The sequence below is a fragment of the Chiloscyllium punctatum genome, chromosome 19 (genome assembly GCF_047496795.1).
Source record: "Chiloscyllium punctatum isolate Juve2018m chromosome 19, sChiPun1.3, whole genome shotgun sequence".
NCBI classification, from domain to species: Eukaryota; Metazoa; Chordata; class Chondrichthyes; order Orectolobiformes; family Hemiscylliidae; genus Chiloscyllium; species Chiloscyllium punctatum.
In genome coordinates this window covers 29,185,142-29,209,661 of record NC_092757.1, presented here as the reverse complement: position 1 = coordinate 29,209,661, position 24,520 = coordinate 29,185,142, and the positions used below count along the sequence as shown (strand labels likewise).

Here is a 24,520-nt window from a genome sequence, read left to right as displayed (position 1 = left end):
GATAAAGACAAGGACATTGAACAGGGTGAACATACATGAGAGCAGACATACCTACATTATAGGGTAATGCACTGTCAAAGACAAGAAAACAGAAAGAACTGAATTGCAACACACGTCTAGGATGAATAAACTGGGTTTAGACTTCCTCATGTATATTTGTTTTTGGTTATATCGGAGTAACCATGGTTAGGGCAAAATATATGTGGACCAAGTTACTTTTGTAATCATCCAACATTCTTGTTGTTGAGTAAATGTTTTCTTAATCATATCAATGTATGCTTAGTGAAGGTAAAGGTAACATCCACATAGTCTGAGTAGAAAAAGCGCAGCAGGTCAGGCAGCATCCAAGGAACAGGAGAATCGACATTTCGGGCATCAGCCCTTCTTCAGGGCTGATGCCCAAAACGTCGATTCTCCTGTTCCTTGGATGCTGCCTGACCTGCTGCGCTTTTCCAGCAACACATTTTCAGCTCTGATCAACCAGCATCTGCAGTCCTCACTTTCTCCACATAGTCTGAGTAGACCATGGGTTGTTCTCATTACAGAGAGATGTGTACGCTCAGTTTGTATTGTCTAGTATCTACACATCATAGACCCTTCAAACTGTTCAGGAGATAGCAGCAGTCCATGAGAAAGGGACACTAACATAGCTTGCTGCTAAAGTTTGGTAGTTTTATAGCCTGCAGTCAAAATATGTAATTCAGTGTAATGTCATCTCTCACAAGTAAGTTAAGAGCATTCCTGAGGCATTTTATAAGAATGATCCCAGGAATGAAAGGCTTGTCACATGAGGAGTGGCTGAGGACTCTGGGTGTGGACCCAATGGAGTTCAGAAGAGTGAGGGAGATCTGATTGAAACTTACAGAATACTGAGACCCCGTGGTAGACTGGATATGGAAAGGTGTTTCCACGAGAAGGAGAGACTAGAACCAGAGGACATAGGCTCAGAATGAAAAGGTGATGCTTTAAAGCTGAGAGAAGCTATAGACCGGTAAGCCTGGCATTGGTGGTGGGCAAGTTGTCAGAGGGAATCCTGACGGACAGGATTTACATGTATTCAGAAAGGCAAGGACTGATTAGGAATAGTCAACATGGCTTTGTGTGTGGGAAATCATGTCTCACTAACTTGACTGAGTTTGTTCAGAGAAGTAACAAAGAGGATTGATGAGGGCAGAGTCGTAGACGCAATCTATGTGGACTTCAGTAAGGCGTTCGACAAGGATCCTCATGGTAGACTGGTTAGCAAGGTTAGATCTCATGGAGTACAAGCAGAACAAGCCATTGGATACAGAACTGACTTTGAAGGTAAAAGACAGAGTGCGGTGGCGGTTGCTTTTCAGACTCGAGGCCTGTGACAATGGTGTGCCACAAGGATCGGTGCTGGGTCCACTGCTTTTCATCATTTATATAATGATTTGGATGTGAACATAGGGGATACAGTTAGTAAGTTTGCAGATGACACCAAAACTAGAAGTGTAGTGGATGGCAAAGAAGGTTACCTCAGAGTACAACAGGATCTTGATGAGATGGGCCAATGGGCTGAGGAGTGGTGCGTGTGTGGAATGAGCTGCCAGAGGAAGTGGTGGAGGCTGGTACAATTACAGCATTTAAAGGGCATCTGGATTGGTATATAATGAGGAAAGCTGCAGAGGGATATGGGCCAAGTGCGGGCAATTGAGTCAAGATTAGGTTCGAAGAACTGGTCGGCATGGACGAGTTGGATTGATGGGACTGTTTCTGCATTGTACATCTCTATGACTCTGTAAGCCCCTCCACCCAATAAACTCCTCCCTATCTCTGTAACCTCATCCAGCCCTGACACTTTCCCTAAATCCAGAACCTCCTCCACCCCCTACACCCCACCCTATCTCTGAAACCTCCTCCAGTCCCAACAACCCTCTCTTAGCTGTAACATCAATGCTCATTATCGCTCCATGATGTCAGCCCTCCTGCAATTCCAGCCTCTTGATCATCCCCTAATTCCATCACTCCACCGGCCTTCAGCTGCTTGGTCCCTCCATGTTATCATCTCATAAGACTTTGAGCAATTTGCATTTCCCTTCTCTGATGAATCCTGTCCATTTTTTCCTGGAAACAATGTTATACCTGTTGTGGATTTACTGGAGTAATTCAGGAAGGGTCCCTCAACAGGACCTTGTAAACACAACATCAATATCACCTTGAAGACAAGGCCAGCAATATGACGCAACACTACTCCTTCTGCACTACTCCTACTCCTTCTCCACTTTACCCTTAATCCCAATTTTGAAATTAATCATCCTTCCTTCAGTTTTTCTGGGACAGAATCATGGACCTCTCTCCCATGTGACTTTGCATTTGTGGTCAGGGTTCTTAAAATACAAGGACAGTGGAGTTAAAGAGGAGAGTTCCTTATCATTTATGCCGGAGAGATTAGGGGGATGGGTAACAAGGCTGTCCCAGTCATTGATGCCCACTTCATGTGAATCCATAATCAAGTCTGTCATTGTGATGTTGCCATGGGAATGCACATTACATTCCTGTTCTGAGGGATACACAGAAACAGAGGAAATGAGACTTGGTCGAATCAGTCAAAGAGCCAAGATGTTTCACATCAGTGTCCCAGCGAGATGTGGACAGTTACAAGGGGAGTCAGGGTGAAACAATGCCTGCTGGAGTGTGATGACCTTCATTGTTCAGCCCTCTGAATATTGGAGTTGGGATGGTGTGCTGAGGTTGGACAGGAAGTTGGTAAGGCCAGTTCTGGAAAACTGTGTCCTGTTCTACTCATGCTGCTGTAGGAACGATATTATTAAACTGGAGACGGTTCAGAAAAGATTTATCAGGATGTTGCAGGGTTTGAGATATAAAATTAGACTGGAGAGGCTGGGACATTTTACAAAGAACATTACAGCACAGGAACAGGCCCTTCAACCCTCCAAGCCTGTACTGACACAGTTTGCCTTCCATATTAAAACTGTCTTCACTTACAGGATCCGTATTCCCCTGTTCCCTTCCTATTCATGCCTGCTGCTGGATGCTTCTTGAAAGCCACAATTATGTCTGCTTCCATTGTCTGTTCTGGCAGTGTGTTCCATGAATTCACCACCCTTTCCATGATAAACATGCCTCACATATCTCTTTTAAACACGCCCCTGACCCCTGCACCTTGAACCTGTGTCCCCGAGTAACTGACACTCCACCCTGAGCAAAGGCCTCATACTTTCCACCCTATCCATGCCATTCACAATCTTATAAACTTCTATAAGGTCGCCCCTCAATCTCCTGCATTCTAGTGAAAACAAACCCAGTCTATCCAATCTTTCTTCACAGGTAAAATCCCCCATTCCAGGCAACGTCCTGGTAAACATTTTCTGTCCCCTCTCTGAAGGATCCACATCAGAACTGTACATGTTTTTCACTGCAGCATAGGAAATTGAGGGGTGACCTTGTTGAGGTTTATAAAATCATGACAGATTTTGATATTGATAAGGTGAATGACAAGGGTCTTTTCCCTCGTGTGGGGGAGTTCAGACTCAGGGCCATGTTTGTAAGGTCAGAGGAAAAATATTTAAAGATTGAGGAGCAACTCTTTTTTCCCCAGAGTGGTTTGTGATGGAATGAACTTCCAGGTGAAGTAATATATGTGGACACAGTTACAATGTTTAAAAGATGCCAGCTCTTGATGCCAGTCATTTTTTGTTCTCCATTCTGTGCTACTGAATGCCCAAATTTCTGTGACATGCATTTCCAGAGGACTAACATGGCAAGGGAGTACATGTTAAATAGGAGGACCCTGGCAAGCACAGAAGATTAGACGGATCCTGGTTTGTGTGTCCAGCCATCCATGAAGGCAGTAGGATAGGCAGGTAAGGGAATTAAGAAGGGTCAAAGCCACTGAATACATGAGCAGGGAGGTGTCATGTTGGAGCTTTACAGGATTTTGGTGAGACCACAACTGGAATACTGGGTGCAGTTCTGGTCATCGCATTATAGGAAGGATGTGATTGTACTGGGGGGGGGGGCAAAGGAGATCCACCAGGATGTTGCATTAGATTGAGCATTGCCTAAACCTGCAGGAGTGTTCTGCTGTGTGTGTGTGTGTGGCTATGGTAACCCACCTAGCCTGCACATCCCTGGACATTATGGCCAATTCAGCATGGCCAATCCACCTAACTTGAACATCTTTGAAATCAGAGCACCCGAAGGGTACCCAAGCAGACAACATGCAAAACTCCACACAGCCACCCAAGGCTGGAATCAAACTCTGGTTCCTGGCACTGTGCTCCAGCAATGCTAACCTCTGAGTCACTCTCGACTGGGGAATTTTTTTTTGGATTCAGATCAACTTGCTGTACTCAGATTCACATCTTTATTATGAACGGCCAAATCACCATAATTCCAATTTCGCATCAAAGAGAGAGAGAGAAAGAGATGAGGGGTGGTGAAGTTTGATTTAACTTGATTTACTATTGTCACTTTTTTTCAAATAAATTGATGGGATGGGGGCACCGTTGGCCGGGCCCGTGTTTATTGGCCATCCCTAATAGCCCAGAGGGCAGTTAAGAGTCACAGTACAAACAGGTAACCACTTCCCGTCTCCTGGTTCTCTCTTCATCCAAGGGTTACCCCTCCCACATTGTTGTGGGCTCGATGGCAGGTTCCTTCCTGAAAGAGCATCTCAGCCCAGGCTGGGGCGTGGTTTATTGGGCTTGGCTGGCTCTGTGTCTCTCTGGTAGTAGGTTCTCCGATCCAGACTGCACACCATCGCGATCCTCTCGTTTCCTTCACCCGGGCAACACCGATCCAGGAACGGCCGGAGAGAAGCAGAGACCGGGGAAGGAAACGCCTGTAGCCAGGCAGGCAGACAGCAGCGAGAGGAGCCCGGACTCCGAGAGAGAAACAACGGAACATTGGCTGGGTTTCATCCAGAGGAGGGCGGGAGGAGTTACTGAGAGAGACAGAGAGAGGGAGAGGAGTTACCGAGAGAGAGAGAGAGAGAGTTACCGAGAGAGGGAGGAGAGGAGTTACTGAGGGACAGAGAAAGAGAGAGAGGAGTTACAGAGGGACAGAGAGAGGAGGAACGAGAGAGAGCAGTTACTGAGGGAGAGAGATGAGTTAGTGGAGGAAAGGGATTACAAAGGGAGAGGGGTTAAAGAGGGAGAGGGGTTACAAAGGGATAACGGAGAGAGGGAGAGGTGTTAAAGTGGGAGAGGAATTCCAGAGGGAGAGCAGTTCCGGGGGGAAGAGGGCGTAAAAGTCGGAGTCATTCGCTGAATCTTGGGGAAAAGGGAAGACAAGAGTCTAACAACGAGGGGACTGGCTGGTGCGACCTCTCCAGCAAATTGCAGTCACTCCTTCCCCACGGCCTGGTGGAGGCAGTGCTGCCCAGCACTGAGAGCATCCATTCTGCGTTTGCCTATCGCCTATAGACTGGGGACACTGCCCTCTGGAAAGTGCCATGCCCAAGTTGAGCCAGCGTTGTACCCGTTGGTCGTGCATCAGATCAGCGCTGTGTGTACTCAGTGTGGTCTTGTTGTGCCAATGGCTGCTGGTCCAGAGAGGAGGGGGCCGGCTGACCCTCAGGCTGGTGAAACCAGGCGCCAGTCCAATGCAGGAACACCTCCTGCTGGTCGAAGAGAACTCCACCTGCTGGCAGATCATCCAGGGGGACAGGCAGGAGGTGGAAAGGGCCCTCCTCAACTCCATTAGTGTCTCCCTCAAGCACCAGGCCGTCACTGAGGGAGATTATCTGAACATGACCCGAAATTGCAGATCGTTTGTGAGGGCCCGCAAGTATATCACTGTCCCCCTGAGCCCTGAGGAGGAACACTTCCCCTTGGCTTACTCCATGGTCATCCACCAGAGCATTGAGATGTTCGAGAGGCTTCTACGGAGCATTTACGCCCCACAGAATGTCTACTGTATCCACGTGGACCGCAAATCCCCGAGTCAATTTCATGCGGCCGTTCAGGCCATCGCTTCGTGTTTCCACAATGTCTTTGTCGCAGCCAAGCTGGAGTGGGTCACCTATGCTGGATGGAGCAGAGTTCAGGCAGATCTCAACTGCATGAAGGAGCTGTTGGAGAGCCCTGTCCCCTGGAGGTACTTCATCAATGTGTGTGGCCAAGACTTCCCCCTGAAGACCAACCGGGAGATAGTCCGCAGCCTCAGAGCTCTGAACGGCTCCAACGTGATTGAGTCGGATCCTGCACCAGGGTTCAAAAAGGTAACCGCCTTCCTGTCTGCTCGGCCTCTCTTCATCCAAGTGTTTTCCATCCTCCCTCCCTCTCTCTCTCCCCTCCAGTCCTTTACCTCTCGACTGTACAAAGAGATACAGAGTTGTTAAAAGTGTTCAATTGCATGGAGGGAGGTTCAGAATGTACAAAGGAATATGGAGGAGTTGGAGAGTTGAGCTGCAGAGGAGAAGGGCAATTGACGTTTCAAGTCGGAAACTTTCATCAGAACCAGGGGAGAGAAAGGGGCTGCAGAATAAATGGGGGTGTGGGGCTGGGGAAAGGTGGATGGGATGGTGATTGGTGGATGTAGGGAGGAGGTGGCTGTGATTGGACAGTGGGTGGGGTGGCCAAGATGGGTGGAAAGGAAGATGGTCAGGTGAAAGGGATGGGGTAGAGAGAGAGGGCTGGGCCTGGGATAAGGAGGGATAGTGACGGATTACGCGAGTATACAGGAATGTAGGTAGGTTAAGAGTGTAGGAGAAAGTGAGGACTACAGATGCTGGAGATCAGAGACAAGAGTGTGGCACTGGAAAAGCACAATGGGTCAGGCAGGATCTGATTTGGACATAAGCCCTTCATCAGGAATGAGGCTTGTGGACCAGGGGGCTTAGAGGTAAGTGGGATGGGTGTGGGGCTGGGGGTGGAAGGTAGCTGGGAATGAGATAGATAGATGAAGGTATGCTGGGGGGTGGGGGAGGGGGTGTGTGTGTGGAAGGTAGAGTGGACAGGTGGGAAGCAAGATGGACCGGTCAGGAGGGTGGTGCTGAGTTGGAGGCTTGGGACTGTGATGAATTGGGGTGGGGAAATGAGGAAACTAGTGAAATCGACATTGATCCACCTGGTTGCAGAGTTCCAAGGTGGAATATCCAGGCATTAGCTGGTAAGGGTTTGGTGATGGAGGCGGCCCAGAACCTGTATGCCCTTGGTGGGAGGGGGAGTTAAAGTGTTCAGCCATGGGGCGGTGGGGTTGGTTGGTGGGTGTGAGTGTCCCAGAAATGTTCGCTGAAACAATCCACAAGTCAGAGTTCTGTCTCCCCGGTGTAGAGGAGACCACATTGGGTGCAATGGATGCAGTAGATGACATTGGTGGAGGTACAAGTATATTTCTGTCAGATGTGGAAGGATCCTTTGGAGCCTTGGACGGAGGGGAGGTGGGGGGGGGGGGGGGGGGAGGTGTGGGTGCAGGTTTTGCACTTCTTTCAGAGGCCAGGGAAGGTGCCAGGAGGGGAGGGTGGGTTGGTAGAGGGTGTGAATCTGACAAGGGAACTGCAAAGGGAATGGTCTCTGAAATGCAGGTGGAGTGCAGAGGGAAATATGTCCCTAATGGTGCGGTCTGTTTGTAAGTGGCAGAAGTGGTGGAGGATAATGCAATGTATCCGGCTGTTGGTGGGGCAGAAGGTGAAGACCAAGGGGTTCTGTCCCTGTCACGATGGGAGGAGTGTGGTTCAAGGGTGAAGGTACAGGAAATGGAGCAGATGCACTGGGGGGCATTGTCAACCATGTGGGAGAGGAAATTGTAGTTTTTGAGGTAGGACGCCATCTGGGATGTTCTGTGGTGGAATTGGTCCTCCTGGGAACAGAGGCAGAGAAATTGGGAAATAAGGGATAGTGTTTTTATAGGGGCAGGGTGTGAGAAGGTGTATTTCAGGTAGCTATGGGAGTTGGTGGGTTTGTAGTAGATGTCCACGGTTAGTCGGTTGCCAGAGATGGAGAGGTCCAGGAAGGGGAAGCAGGTGTCAGAGATTGTCCGGGTGAATTTGAGGTCAGGTTGGAAGGTGTTGGTAGAACTAATGAACTTTTCAACTACCTCATGCAAATACGAGGTAGTGCTAATCCAGTCATCAATGTAGTGGAGGAAAACGTGGGGAATGGTACCGCTGGATGAAGAGGCAGGCATAGATGGGGCCCATGTGGGTGCTCATGGCTACCCCTTAAGAGTTAAGAGTGAACAGAAGAATGTAAGTTCAGTTCAGAGCATGTAAAGGATTGTTCTTAGGTTGATATTGAAATAGTCTCACAAACTTGATTGAGTTTTTTGAAGTAACAAAGAGGATTGATCAGGGCAGAGCAGTAGATGTCATCTGTATGGACTTCAGTAAGGTATTCAACAAGTTTCCCCATGAGAGACTGATTAGCAAGATTAGATCTCATGGAATACAGGGAGAACTAGCCATTTGGATACAGAACTGGCTCAAAAGATAGAAGACACAGGGTGGTGGAGGGTTGTTTTTCAGACTGGAGGCCTGTCACCAGTGAAGTGCCACAAGGATCGGTGCTGGGCCCTCTACTTTTTGTCATTTACATAAATGATTCGGATGCGAGCATAAGAGATACAGTTAGTAAGTTTGCAGATGACACCAAAATTGAAGGTGTAGTGGACAGCGAAGAGGGTTAGCTCAGATTACAACAGGATCAGGACTTGATGGGCCAATGGGCTGAGACATGGCAGATGGAGTTTAATTCACATAAATGTGAGGTGCTGCATTTTGGGAAAGCAAAGCTTAGCAGGACTTATACACTTAATGGTAAGGTCCTTGGGAGTGTCGCTGAACAAAGAGACCTTGGAGTGCAAGTTCGTAGCTCCTTGAAGCGGAGTCGCAGGTAGATAGGATAGTGAAGGCAGCGTTTGGTATATGCTCCTTTATTGATCAGAGTATGGAGTACAGAAGTTACGAGGTCATGTTGCGGCTGTACAAGACATTGGATAGGCCCTGTTGTAATATTGCATGCAATTCTGGGTCTCCTTCCTATTGGAGAGATGTTGTGAAACTTGAAAGGATTCCAAAATGATTTACAAGGATGTTGCCAGGGTTGGAGGATTTGAGCTATAGGGAGAGGCTGAACAGGCTGAGGCTGTTTTCCCTGGAGCGTCAGAGGCTGAGGGGTGACCTTAGAGAGGTTTACAAAATTATGGGGGGCATGGATAGGATAAATAGACAAAGTCTTTTCCCTGGGGTCGGGGAGTCCAGAACTAGAGGGCATTCGTTTCGGGTGAGAGGGGAAAGATATAAAAGAGACCTGAGCGGCAACATTTTCATGGAGTGTGGTACGCATATGGAATGAGCTGCCAGAAGATGTGGTGGAGGCTGGTACAACTGCAACAGTTAAGAGGCATTTGGATGGGTATATGAATAGGAAGGCTTTGGAGGGATATGGGCCGGGTGCTGGCAGGTGGGACTAGATTGGGTTGGGATATCTGGTCGGCGTGGACAGGTTGGACCGAAGGGTCTGTTTCCGTGCTGTACATCTCTAGGACTGTAAGTGGGTACTGCAGATGCTGGAGATTACTGTCAAGATTACAGCAGTGTTGTAAAAGCACAGCAGGTCAGGCAGCATCCGAGGAGCAGGAAACCTCTACATCAGGAATAACTTCACAGAGGCCATTATCCAGTCACCAACTCACCCTTTTGTTTACACATGGAGCCCTTGACACGGATCCAACTTCCTCAGAGCCAGCTCAGAGTGAACAGAGCATCTGATCGTCCTGTTTATTTTTTTTTCAGAAGCGGCCTCAGAAGTAGCAGTCGAAGTCGTCCCCAGGTGTAGGTAGGCCCAGGCAGCAGCAGCAGCAGAGGCGCAGGTGAGGTCCAGGCTTCAGTAGCAGGAGCAGGCACAGACCCAGACTGTAGCAGCAGTGGTGGTAGTAGCTGAGCACAGCTTCAAATTAACAGAAGAAATAAGCAGAAAGAAACCACAACAAACTATGAAAAAAAAAATAAACTCCTCAGGAGGAGGACACCAACAGCAGCACATAAGACACACTGAGGCTATTTCAAAGTCAGTCTCCTCTCAAGAGGATTGAAGAGTCCTTCATATGCTGAGCCAGCTCTCTGAGCAGATCCCTTGACATGCCTGTTTATTTTTCTTCCACTACCACCCAACAGCAATCGTGCGTATTTTTCCCTTGTACCCATGTCATGTGTGTAGGTGTCAGATGCAGTGAAAAACAACAAGTGTGTAAATCTTAATTTATGTGGGAAATAGAACCCACTCACTTCATAATTTCAGTCCAAGACAAGATCTGCAGCAGCAGTATCATCTGATATCCTCTTGCAAGAGTGGTGTCTACAAGATAGGCACACAGTACAAAACCTTGATTCAATTCATTTCTCTTTCCCTCCTCCCACTACTCTAAACCCAGCACCCATTCCTCTTGTTTATCTCTTGCCTTATCTGGCCTTGTGCGTAACAGTACAGGTTTTGCTTGGCCATTTCACCACATCCCTCTGTGGTCTATTGTTGGCGTATATCCTCCTTCACTGCCATCTGCTTCCTTGCTTTCTAAAGCAACATTTCCTCTCATTCTTCGTCCACACTGAGCCTTATGGCCTCTTGATTGTGGTTTTTGTTTTTGCAGAAGCGGGAAACAGATGCTTCTCGGTGTTTGTACAAAGCATATCTAGCTTAACCTACACTCCCCTTCCTCTTTCATGATTTAGCTTTGTGATTTCGCAGACATTTGTAATTGCTCCTCACAATTTATATTCCATCACCAGGAAGAAAGGAAACAGACAGTCCTGTTTATTTATATTTTATTAAACAATTCACAGTTTATACAAACAATTACATTTACAGCTATATACAGAGAAACAGCAATTTTACAAGGGAGGGGAATGACAAAGCCAACCCCAAACCCTGACCTTCAACCAGTTTTCAGGGAAATGAGAACAAACCTCAAATCCCAGTTTCAATCATTACAAACAGGAACAATGACATTCACACATATAAGACAGTCCAATTGTGTAAGAAACAGAGCATACAATACAGACCCCCAAAAAAACCAGCAAGCCTTCCCCCCCCCCCCCAAATCCCTCCCACCTTCTGGAAGCTCTAAGGCAGCCTGCCCGGACACACCTTTCGACCACTTGTAGGACAGCCCATCCAGATTACCCCTTCTCAGGACGACAGCGCTCAGAATGGCCTACCCACCTACTGGCTTTAGGGGCAACAGGCATCAGGGTGGCCTACCCACCCTTTGGTTCTCAGGGGTGACAGCTTTCAGGACCACCCATGAATGTCCCAGCTCACAGTAAGGCCTGCAGACCCAGGGACACACAAGACAGTGCAGGTGATAAGCCCAACAAGAAACACAATAGAGTTAATTGTGAAAAAACAGAGTCCAAATATTGAGTCTTCAAAAAAAAAAGAGTTCTCAGGAACAGAGTCCATTCCAGTTTATGACATGTGTTGTCAGAAATAGAGACCACTGCTAAAAACAGGGTCTACAACCAAGGGCAGAGTCCACTCCCAAAGGCAGCAAATGCACACCCCAGAGCACATAGGTGTTCAGTCTCCATGGAGTCCTGGCACATCCTTGGAGAGCCAGGCCCACTCACAGGAACACAGTACATTGTAAAGGTAGTTAACCTCACAGGGGTTTTGGTCCACTCCTGAAGGAAAGGTCTTCTCCCAAACTCCAGGATACAGCAAGTGCTCATCTCCCAGCACACACACAGGTGTTCAACCTTCAGAGGCCCAGTCTCAGGGCTAGGCCTCCCCACAGGAACAGCTCCTCTGATAAAATGTATGTCTTCCACAAGGGCTCAGTCCAAACAGTGAGGACACATACAAAAAACAAAGAAAACTAGAGTCCAAGGGCTAAGCCCTACCACAAAATTAACATTGTCCTTTTCTCAAAAGTGAAGAAAAGAGTAACACACAGACTGTAACCAGCCAGTGAAACAACAATCCCCTAATGAGAACTGAGTTACACCTGAGACACATTATGTGCATCAGGAGTTTAACAATCAGTCCTCACTAAAGGAATATCAGTTAACAAGCTGGCTAAATAATTCAGCTAGTTCAGGAATCAGGTATCCCCCACACAAAAAACAAGCAGAAACCAACAGTAACACACTGTGACCCAGCCAGCACAGAGTCAGTCCCCTAAATCGAGAAGACCTCTGAATCTCCTGTTTATAAATTTTATGAAACAGTTTATAAAAACAGTTAACATTTACAACTGTACACAAGAGGCAGCAATTTTACAAGGGAGAGGAGCATTCCCCTGTTTTTGTTTTATTTTATTAAACAAGTACAAAAAAGAGGTTACAGCACAACAGTTAACATTTACAGCTGTATACAACAGAAATTTTGCAAGGGAGAGGAGCAGCAAATCTCGGCCCCAAACCCTACCGTTCAACCAGTTCACAGGGAATTGAGGACAAACCATAAATCCCAGTTTCAAATATGAAAAGACAGCAACAATGATATTTATGCATAAGACAATCCTGTTACATTAAAAAGTGCAGATAATACAGACCCAGCAAGACCCCGTCTCTCTCACCTTCCGACCACTCTAAGGCAGCCCGCCCCTACGTGCCTTCCGGCTCTCAGTCCGCCCTGACACACCTTTCGACCACCTCTAGGACTGCCCGCCCCAGTACCCACCTGGGTGACAACGCTGAGGACGGCTGCCAACCTTCTAGCTCTCGGTCTGCCCCTACATACCATTGGGCTCTCACCCACCCCGATGCGCCATCTGGCCAGTGGCTATCCTGGCACACTTTTCGGCCACCTCTAGGACAGCCTGTCCCCTTCCCTGGGTCGACAGTGTGCAGGGCAGCCCACAAGCCTTCTGGATCTCAGCCCGTCCCTACGCGCTTTCTGGCTCTCGGCTGCTCTGACACAGCTTTCGACCACCTCGAGGACAGCCCGTCCCGATTACCCCTTTTCAGGATGACAGTGCTCAGAACGGTCTACCCACCATCTAGCTCTCGGGAGACTGTCATAAGGTGGCCTACCAACCTTCAGGTTCACAGGATGGCCTACCCACTCACCCCAGGTGGGTACTGGGGCGGGCAGTCCTAGAGGTGGTCGAAAGGTGTGTCAGGGCGGACTGAGAGCCGGAAGGCACGTAGGGGCGGGCTGCCTTAGAGTGGTCGGAAGGTGAGAGGGACGGGGTCTTGCTGGGTCTGTATTATCTGCACTTTTTAATGTAACAGGATTGTCTTATGCATAAATGTCATTGTTGCTGTCTTTTCATATTTGAGTGGGAGGCTCTCGGGGTGACAGCTTTCAGGACGACCCATGAGCCTCCCAGCTCACGGTAAGACCTGCCAGACCCAGGGACATGCAAGACAGTGCAGGTAATAAACCCAACAAACCAGATGACAGTTAATTACCAACAAACAGAGTCCTTTCTAGTCCAGAGTCCATTAGCACAGACATTTTTCTTCAAAATGTAGTGTCCATTTCCAGGCCTGAGGGGTGGAGAGAGTGCCTTGATGAGACCACATCAGAATCAGTCTGTACATTTTTCTCTCATTTAAAACATAAAATAATTACATTGACAGCAAGTTTCACCTGCCTTTTTCCTGGGAATGAAGGGTTTATCTTATGAAGGAAGGTTGAACAAATTGGCTTTTATACATTTATGTTTGGAAATCTGAGAGATCTTTTTGAAATGTATAAATTTCTCTGAGGGGACATGATAAGGTGGTTGATGGGACATTGCTTTCTCTTGTAGGTTTGACAAGATGTTCTGTACAATAAGATATCGTCAGAGTCCTACAGCACCGAAACATACCCTTTTGTCCAACTCATCCATGCCAAGCAGGTATCCTAATTGGAACTAGTCCCATTATCCTGTGTTTGGTCCATATCCCCCTAAACTTGTCCTATTTATGTGGTCTGTTAAATCTTGTGATTGTACCCACTACAACAATTCTTTTTGGCAACTTGCTCTGTATTTGCACCACCCTCAGGTCTCACCTTAAACCTATGCCCTCTGGGTTTGGACTCCCCTATCCCAGGGCTATTCACTTTTATCGATTTCCCCCACAATTTTATAAACCGCGATATGATCACCCTTCACCCTCCGATACTCCAGTGAGAAAAGTCCTAGCCTATCTAGCCTCTCCTTATAACTAAAACCCTGCAGTCCTGGCAACATCTTTGTAAATCTATTCTGCATCCTTTGCAGTTTAACAACACCCTTCCAACAGCAGGTCGATCACATTATTTACCCAATACTCCAAAAGTGAACTCACCAATGCCTTGCAGAATTATTTTCCCCTGAGACGGCTGTTGCACTGTGTAAATCTCTTCTGTACAAAGTTGTGAAGGCTGAGTTGATGAAGTTATGAAAGGGTGAGCAAGGTGACCTTTTTTTAAAAAAAGATAAGGACCCCGGGGCAACCAATAGAAATGTGGAATTGAAATTGCAACCAGAAGAGCAGTGATCTTCTTGAATGGTGGAGCAGACTTGAAGGGACGAATGGCTGACTTTTGCTATGATATTGGTGGAGACAGGTTATACCTTAGTTCAAATAAAGAGTAGGGAGTTTTCTGACCACTCAGCTAAGGAAAGGGTCCTCCTGATAACATGAACCTTGAAGTTAATCTCCCTCTGCACCAGTCACAGAATTAAAGAATTCTTGCGGAAGGATGCCATTCAGCCCATTGTGTCTGTAATTATTCCACATTTAGTACCAATCTCCTGCATTTCCTCACTCAACTCTGGCAACATCCTTGTAAATCTTTTCTGAACCTTTTCAAGTTTCACAACATCCTTCCTATAGCAGGGAGACCAGAATTGCATGCTGTATTCCAGAAGTTGCCAAACCAATGTCCTGTTCAGCCACAGCATGACCTCCCAACTCCTACACATAATGCACTGACCAATAATGGCAAGCATAGCAAACGACTTCTTCACTACCCTGTTTATCTGCGACTCCATTTTCAAGAAACTATGAATCAGCATTCCAAGATCTCTTGCTTCATCGTCACTCCCCAGACTTTACCATGAAGTGTATTATTCCTGCCCTGATTTGCCTTTCCAAAATGGAGCACCTCACATTTCTCGACATTAAACTCCATCTGGCAGTCCTCGGCCTATTAGCCCATCTGATCAAGATCCCGTTGTACGCGGAGGTTGACTTGAAATATTACTCTGGATGTAGGTTTGCTCGTTGAGCTGGAAGGTTCATTTTCAGATGTTTGTCACCATACTAGGCAACATCTTCAGTGAACCTTCCAACTCAGCGAACAAATCTACATCTAGAACCTCAACCTGAGCTACAAACCTTCTCAAACCTTGCTGATGTATTACTGTCATATATAATCGAGTTACAGTAAAAAATGTTGTCTTATGTGCTTTACAGTCAGATATTGATAGGTTAAGTTGGCAAAAATGTTGGCAAATGGAGTGCAATGTGGGAAAATGTGAAGTTGTTCATCTGGAAGGGAAATCAAAAGAATAGAATATTATTTAAATGGAGAAAGCTTCAGAAAGTTGCAATACAAAGGGACTTGGGGGAACTAGTGAATGAAACATGGAAAGCTCGCACACGGGGGCAGCAGGTAATTGGGAAGACTAATGGAATATTGGATGAAAACAGAAATTTCTGGGGAGACTCAGCAGGTCGGGTAGCATTTGTGGAGAGAAAACAGAGTCAATGTTTTGAGTCTGGTGACCTTTCTTCAGAACTGAAGTGGAATGTTTGCCCTTACTTGAAGGGGGGGGGGGTGGTTGGAGTATAAAAGTCAGGAAGTCTTACTGCAACTGTGCAAGGTGCTTGTGGGAGTACATCCGGAGCACTGCGAGCACTTCTGGTCACCTTATTTAAGAAAACATGTTGTTTCATTGGAGGAAGTTAAGAGAATGTTCAGTGGGATGGCCCCCATTATGGAGGGATTGTCTTAAAAACAAAAGGCTAAACAGGATTCTACTCACTGGAGTTTAGAAGAATGAGAGGTGACCTCATTGAAATGGACAGGATTAAGGGGCTTGACAGGATAAATGCTGAAAGGATGTTTCTCCTCATGGGAGAGTCCAGGACCAGGGGGGGTACTGTCTCAGAATAAAGGGGCACCAGTTTAAGACTGAGATGAGGTGGAATTTCCTCTCTCAGAAGGTTGTGAATCTTTGGAATTCCTTGCCACAGACAGCTGTCCTTGCATATATTTAAGGTTCAGATGGATAGATTCTTGCTCAGTTGGGGAATTAAGCGTTATGGGGATAGGGCAAGAACATGGACTTGAGGAATGTTGAATCAGCCACGATCCTAGTGAAGCTGGCTTGAGGGACCAAATGGCCGACTCCTGTCCCGACTTGTTAATGGTCTTACATTTACTGATGAAACTGTTCAAAGATGTTATCGCACAACTCTGGAGCAAAAGCGACTTAAACCTGGGTCTCCGAGGCTCACACCGCATGGATCCTAGTTTACTTTGTATCATGCACTTGACATTGATGCTGGCAGTTATGGCTGCAATTCGCACCAACCTGCCTTAGATCAAATTAATGAAGCGAAGCCAATGCAGGTTTTCAAAAGGTAAGTCTCTAACATCGCATCATGCATTGATGAAGTAGCTGAGAATTCGAATGCAGAGAATGTTGTCTGAACTGGATTCAATGAAGTGTTTCACTAGACACTAGATAAAAACGGCTGGACAACAAAATTGACAACACAAGCCCTGATTCATGGATCTTGTTTTGGATGGGTGGTTGGGAGATGGGAATGATCCACAGAGCTGGGACATATAAACATCAAGACCCGGAGCAGGAGAAGATGATTTGGCCCTCCATGAGGCCCACCATACTATATGATCATGGCTAATGCTCAATCTCAATGCCATACTACCACTTTCTCCCCATGCCTTTGATGCTTTTGAAACCTAAATATTTGTTAATCGCATTCTTGGATATATTCAATGACTCAAACTCCACAGCTTTCTGTGGTACAGAATTCCATAACTTCACTATCCTGTAAGTTAAGAAATGTTTCCGCATCTCAGCCCTAAATAGACGACTGCTTTTATTCAATATGTCAGTGATATCAATCTTGCAGTATGTGGCAAAATGCCCATATTCGGGACAATGATAAACCTGGAGGATTAGCAAATGGTGAGGATGATGTGAATTGTTCAGAGTCACCACAATGAACAGACAGCATCCAGTCAGAGGTGAATACAGAAGAGTGTAAGGTGATATGTTTTGGGAGAAGGTAATAGAAATGTAATGGCACAATCGTAAAGAGTGCGCAGGATTAGAGGGATCTGGCGATAAACATTCATCAACATTAGAAGATGGGGGAGGCCATAAGAGGGTAGAAAAGCAGAAGGCTTCATAAATAGAGGCATTGATGCCAATAAATGGTTGAGTTATGCTGCATGTCGAATTGGTTTAGCCCCAGTTGGATTGTTGTGGTCATTTCCGGTGACTATAAAATGATGTGAGGACCCTCAGGATAGGGAGGAGATTTCGCAGAATGGTGCCAGGGTTTAAGTTGGATGGCTCAGTTGGAAAGGTCAACGATGCTCCCATTGGAATAAAGGAGATTGGAGTGAGGTTTATTCAATGGGTGAGCACTCGGTAATTAAGACAAGGAAATATACTTCACTGTTTACCGATTGTACAAGTGCAATGGAATGCAGACGTAAGATTTTGGGTTAGAGGCATAGTAGGGAGATCTGAGGAATTGAAATGCAAATTAAGCCTAAACTACATTTGTATGAGATGATGGCAAGTTCCGATGTAAGTTGTATAAAAGAAAATCAGCACCCATACATACAAGGAACAAGAGTAGGCCATTGGCCCTTTTGATCCTGTTCCACCATCCACATTCCTGCATACCATCGATAATCTATCCTCCCCTTGGTAACCAAGGATCCATATCTCCCATGCATGATGCCACAAGGACCGAGGATAAAAGATATCTTTTGATACAATGTAAATAAAGTGTCTTGTGTCTTGCGGAAGGGGTGGCACGGTGGCTCAGTGGTTAGCACTGTTGCCTCACAGCGCCAAAGACCTGGGTTCGATTCCAGCCTTGGGCGACTGTCTGTGTGGAGTTTGCACATTCTCCCCATGTCCGCGTGGGTTTCCTCCAGATGCTCTGGTTTCCTGCCACAATCCACAAAGATGTGCAGGCCAGGTAGATTTGTCGTGCTAAATTGCCCATAGTGTTCGGGTGCATTCGTCAGGGGTAAATATCGGGTAGGGTAATGGGTATGGATGGGTTGCTCTTCACAGGATTGGTGTGGACTTGTTGGGCCAAATGGCCTGTTTCCATACTGTAGAGAATCTAATGTGTGGTGTCCTTCACTCTGAGGGAGGAGCTTTGGATTCAAGTCCTACTCCAGGAGCTGATGGCCATAGGAAGGTGTCTTCATTGCTGTTGTGAGACACTCAAGAGCATGGGCCAAGTGCTGCAAAATGTGATGAGAACAGCTCAGAGCTTGTCTTTTTGACCAGTGCAGACACGATGGGCTGAAGGGCAACTTATTATTTTGATGCTCTAAACCTCAATAACCAGACAGCATGGAGTCATAGCATCATGCAGTATGGAACAGACCCTTCAGTTCAGGTGAAGGGTGGAAGATATAGGGGGGATGTCAGGGGTAGGTTCTTTACCCAGAGAGTGGTGGGGGCATGGGATGCACTGCCTGTGGGAGTGGCAGAGTCAGAATCATTGGTGACCTTTAAGCGGCAATTGGATAAGTACATAGATAGGTGTTTAAGCTAGGACAAGTGTTCAGCACAACATCGTGGGCCGAAGGGCCTGTTATGTGCTGTATTGTTCTATGTTCTATGTTCAACCTGTCTGCGCTGACCAGTCATCCCAATCTGACCTAGTCCCATTTGCCAGCCTTTGGCACATATCTCTCTCACCTATTCCTATTCATGTCCACATCTAGATGCCTTTTAAATATTGTCATTGTACCAGCCGCCTCCACCACCTCTTGGTAGCTCATTCCAGGCACACGTCATCCACTGCGTGAAAGACCCTCAGGTCTTTCCCCTCTCACCTTAAACCTATGCTTCTAGTTTTGGACTCCCCCACCCTTGGGAAAAGACCTTTGGCTATACAGCCGATGTGGAAGGAATCAAAATGGGGCAAGAACAGAAAAGGAGGTCAGCTAAACAATTCTGAGCAGCAACAGAAAAGTGCAGCCAAGCATGTATGCAAGCTAGCTAGCTTACTGAAACTGGCCCCAGCTAAGTGAGAAGGTAGGAAGACCGAAACAACACTCAACAGGTGTTGTAGAAGTTTAAGGTCAATGATCTAATGCTAAACGTCATGTAAATAGATCAGGATCTGATTGATCAGTTGTGTTGCTAAGGCTTGAAATCAAAATGTAATTCGTGAAAAGGGAACGCTGATTTGTGTGTAAAAGTGTGATTGCAACTGCCTGTTTCAGACTCTCCAGGCAAGGGTGGGCTTTGACCCGGCTGGTCGAGTCTTCTTGCATGTATGTGATAAAGGAAGCTGTGTGAAGTGTACTATCATCCGGCTGATCATTTCAACATGGATCCATGCTCCTCCTGATTTTATGAACTTCTGTAAGGATACCCCTCAGCATCCAACACTCCAGGGAAAATAGCCCCAGCCTATTCAACCTCTTACTGTAGCTCAAACCCTCCAATCTCGGCAACATCCTGGTAAATCTCTTCTGCACCCTCTCAAGTTTAACAACATCCTTTCTTTCGAAGGGTGACCAGAATTGTATGCAGTATTTTAAAAGTGGCCTCACCAATGTCTTCTACAGACAATAGATCACACTTGGTAATGGCAAATGCATATCAGAGATAGTCAAAGATACTCCTACTTATAGACAATAGGTGCAGGAGTAGCACCACCATTCATTATGATCATGGCTAATCATCCACAATCAGTATCCTGTTCCTGCCTTATCCCCATAACCCTTGATTCCACTATCTTTCAGAGCTCTATCCATCTCTGTTACAGCTGCAACATTACATCCCAACTCGTATACTCAATGCACGGACCAATGAAAGTAAAGGTATCAAACACCTACTTCACCACCCTGTCTATCTGCAATGCAACTTTCAAAGAACTATATCCCTGCACACCATGTCCTTCTCTCGAAGGCAAAAGCTCTGTGTTCAAGTCCCACTCCAGGAGTTGATGACCACAGGAAAGTGTCTCCATTGCACTGGTGAGGCATGAAAGGCAATGTTCCAAGTGCTGGAAAATGAGACTGGAGTAGCAAGGAGCCTGTTTTGCCAGCACAGATACGATGGGCTGAAGGATCTATTTTTCTGGTGCTCTCAACCTTTATGACCAGAGGGCACAGCTTGAAGTGTATTTTTGGAGCCAGATCCACTGGGAGAGTTTGAGGATGAGTTTTATGTTTGCTCAGCGAATGAGCATTGGGAGATGGTTTGGGAGGCAGGGATTTGGGGAAGTAGGCAGGTGACTGGCACTAGGCAATAGGAGTGAGAAAAGCCTGAGGGGCTGAATGGCCTTGTTCTCCACTGTAAGGTGAGTAACTGAGAGAAGGAGTGTGCATGGATCTTGCCGGAGCTGGGGGCAAGAAGAGTGCAAAGGAGTTGGGGAGGGAAAAAGCCATAGGCAAAGTTGAAAAGCTATCATTTCTGCTTTCTTGTCTCTCTCACTCTCTCTTGTGCCTGCCTTTTAGAAACGTTGGCAATACCACCATGATACCCTCGACCAAGTCGTCTTGACAGCACAACTGAAAGACCAGCCGAACATCAGCACCTCCATCTTCGTGGGCAGCGCCTACTTCATGGCCTCCAGAGAGTTTGTCAGCCATGTGTTTGATAGTGCCGAGATCCAGGCCTTCCTCAAGTGGTCGGAGGACACCTACAGCCCGGACGAGCATGTGTGGGCTACCCTGCACAGAATGCCCAATGTACCCGGCTCCATCCCGTACACCCAAGGAGCCACCAGGACACTTGGCCGGGCAGTAAAGTGGTCCTTTGAGGCTGGTGACGTTGCGAGGGGTGCCCTATACCCTCCCTGCACGGGAAGGTATCGCCACTTGGTTTGTGTGTACGGGGCAGGAGATCTACAGTGGGTGGTCCGTCAGAGATGTTTCTTTGCAAATAAGTTTGACCCCAATATGGACAACACAGCAGTACAGTGCATGGAGGAATATCTCCGAAACAGGACACTTGGTAAAATTGGGGCTGGGTTGGAGGTTGGGACAGAGTAAACCTCAGTAATGGTGGTAGGGGTGGTGGGTGAGACATCGGAAACACTAAGAGACTGGGCACTGTGAAACTGGGCACTGTGAGATTGTATACTATAACACTGGGTGCTGTGGAGGCCAGGCACAGTGAGACTGCATGCTGTAACATGGCCATTGTAACACGAGACAGTGAGAGGCTGGGCACTGTAGTGTTGTGCACTGTCGAGATTGGATACCTTAATACTATCCACTGTAACACTGGGCACTGTGAGACTTAGCACTGTAACATTAGTTACTGTGAGAGTCAAAATGTATGGTGCTGGAAAAGCATGGCAGGTCAGGCAGCATCCGAGGAGCAGGAGAACCGATATTTCAGGTATAAGTCCTTCATCAGGAATGTGGGGGAATAAGGGGGTTGAGATAAATAGAGGGAGGGTGGGGCTTTTGGGGAAGGTAGCTGGGAAGGTGCTCGGTAAATCCATCGGTGTTGGGGGGGCGGGGGGGGGGGTGATTGTGATTGGTCGGTGGGGAAGGTCGAACATATAGTTAGGAAGGAAGATGGACAGGTCAAGAGGAGAGAGCAGATTTAGAGGGTTGGATCTGGGATGAGGTGCGGGAAGAGGAGAGATTTGGAAACTAGTGTCGTTAATGTTGATGCCATGTGGTTGAGGGTCCCAAGGCAGAAGATGAGGTGTTCTTCCTCCAGTTGTCAGATAGCTTGGATTTGGTGGTGCAGGAAGTGTCATTGTGGAGTGGGAGGAGGAGTTGAAGTGGTTGGCTACAGGTCAATGGAGTTATTTGTGCCCAGTCTCACAGGGACACATCCACTAATAATACTCAACAGTGCACGAGTGGACACTGCATTACTGGAACACTGCACGAGTGGGCACTGCATTACTGGAACACTGCACTAGTGGGCACTGCATTACTGGAACACTGCACGAGTGGGCACTGCCTTACTGGAACACTGCACGAGTGGGCACTGCCTTACTGGAACACTGCACGAGTGGGCACTGCATTACTGGAACACTGCACTAGTGGGCACTGTACAGCTGGACACTGCAAGACCAGTGTTGTGACCATCACTTTTTTTTATTTTTCTCATTTTGGTTTGGAACTGTGAGTCCAAATTGAGAATTGAACTTTGAACAGTGGCTAGTTCTTCTTTTTAAAAAAAGTGGAGAGACAAAAGACTGATGTTTGCTGTTAGGATCTGGCCAGGAAAGATAATGCAGGTGAATTACTGCTCTCTGAACACAGCAGACGCTTCAGCACCGAGATGTAGTTCTGCTCAGGGACTGACAGCTGGATGGATAGTGAATGGGTCAGTCAGTAAGAGGAATGCTGCCGGGCAGGTAACCACAGAGAATGGTGAGAAAGAAAGCAAAAACCATGAGTGACCTCGCTCTGACTGGATTTTGGGCTTGGAGGAAGTGCTTCTTTGGAAGTTGCTGGACTGGTCTGGTCTTCTTTTTGGTTTGACTTTGTCTAGTTATTTCCCCAGTTGTTAACTTGTTAAAAGGTCTGAGATGAGAATGTGAGTCTTCGGGAATGAGTATTAGTCTCCACAGGTCTTCAGAATTTGTTCGCATTGACTGGTGACTTTAAGTTCAAACATGGTATACAGTTCTTGTGCCTGTAATACAACCCAGCATCAAAGGATTTCATGATGGCCTCGATTTATCATTGAAACTAAAATTTTAAACAGGTTTATCTCTTAACTGTCTGCTGGTGTGCGAATTGGGGGTGGGGGTGGGGGGGGAGGTTTGCATGGGTTTATGATCATCTGTATTCTGCTAAAGTGACATAAACAGAAATTAACAATTTATTAACTTATAAACTTGATATCCAAGATCTGTTATTTGTAAATTCTGGTAAGGAACAATTGAACGATTTTGAGGGTCATTGAATGTCCAGTGATTGCAAATCCAGTGATTGGGAGGTTGGTTTTGGTTCAGCTTCATTTTCCTGTGTCACTCCGGACACCGCACCTCCGGGCACAATAACTCTGGACATAGTGTCATACAGGGAGTGACAATGTCCAGAGTTATTGTGCTCGGAGGTACGGTGTCTGGACTGACAGTGTCATACAGGGAGTGACAATGTCCAGAGTTATTGTGCTCGGAGGTACGGTGTCTGGACTGACAGTGTCATACAGGGAGTGACAGTCACTCCGGACACCGTACCTCCGGGCACAATAACTTGGGACATTGTCACTCCCTGTATGACACTGTCAGTCCAGACACTCCACTGTCACTCCGGTTACAACACTGTAACTCTGGACACTATCACTAGATACTGTGAGATCAGACTGTGACCCTGGACAGTGTAATGCTGGACATTGCGATGTCAGATGTTTTAACTATAGACACTAACACCGGAAATAGTGACACTGGATATCATTTGGATGCAGATAGAAATGAAAACAGTCAAAAAGAAAACAAATGAGATAGAATCTACTTGTAGAAATGGGAACTAAATGGGACTGAGTGAGAATGATTATGGCTGTTTAATGAACAGAAATCAGAACACTGTAATAATGTCCACATCTAATTGAGGGTCTCGGGGTGGTTTGTATAAAGAATACCAGATATGCGGGAGTGAGTTTCAGACTGGAATCTAATCAAGGGGTTCAGGGTGGTTTCTGTACAAATGACGGAAGCTGACCTATGTGTGTGAATGTCCTGTGTTAGTCTAACATTCAGGGATTGTTTAATGGAGCTTGCTTCATACTTCAAGGACTCAGATATCTCCATTTTATCCATCTCCCACCAAAATTGACAGGGCAATGACAGCAGAAGCTATACAAAGAGAAATGCTGCCACTGTGATGCCACATGTAATGCCATCTGTATACATCCAGGGTAGGAACAATCCTGGGATTGATCCCTCCACTCCATCCTCATCAAACACTCCCAGGACAGAGATAGAATGGTGTTAGGTACAGAGGAAGAACACACCTCAACTACGTGCCCTTCATTGTTCCTTTGGCCATGGGTTTGAAATGCCTTCTCCACACTGTCATAGGACTATAGATCTGTCTCTGAATTTTGTTTCATCATTTAGGCATGTATTCAGCCCAGTGAGCCCTCACAGCTCTCTCTCCCTCATAAGCATAGATATTGTGTCTGTCTCTCCTCTTCTGTCTCCCCATTTCTCTCCTGTGTGTGACTCTCTCTCTCTCGTTGCCTCTCACTTCTCTGCCTCCCTCCCTCATCGCTGCTTTCTGTGGGTTTTCTGTGGGTTCGTGACACCATTGCGATGTTAAGAGAGACTGTACCATGAATGTCACAGTGTTTGGTGTGCCCTGGAGGATGGAGGAGTAGCTGGTGGGCAGTAAACAAGGTCATTTCCAGCTTGGTGAGCTAGTACCACCCCGACCTCAAATTTACCTGGACCGTG

The 24,520-nt window shown here is 46.8% G+C and overlaps 1 protein-coding gene across 1 annotated transcript; it reads left to right on the top strand.

The window, feature by feature from the left end:
• The first annotated feature begins 5,479 nt into the window (after positions 1-5,479).
• LOC140491257 (beta-1,3-galactosyl-O-glycosyl-glycoprotein beta-1,6-N-acetylglucosaminyltransferase 3-like) lies at positions 5,480-21,515 on the top strand. The gene is made up of 2 exons (XM_072589222.1): positions 5,480-6,208; positions 20,607-21,515. The coding sequence occupies exons 1-2, from the start codon at positions 5,591-5,593 to the stop codon at positions 21,141-21,143; spliced, it is 1,155 nt and encodes a 384-aa protein (XP_072445323.1). The 5' UTR covers positions 5,480-5,590; the 3' UTR covers positions 21,144-21,515.
• The last annotated feature ends 3,005 nt before the right edge of the window (positions 21,516-24,520 follow it).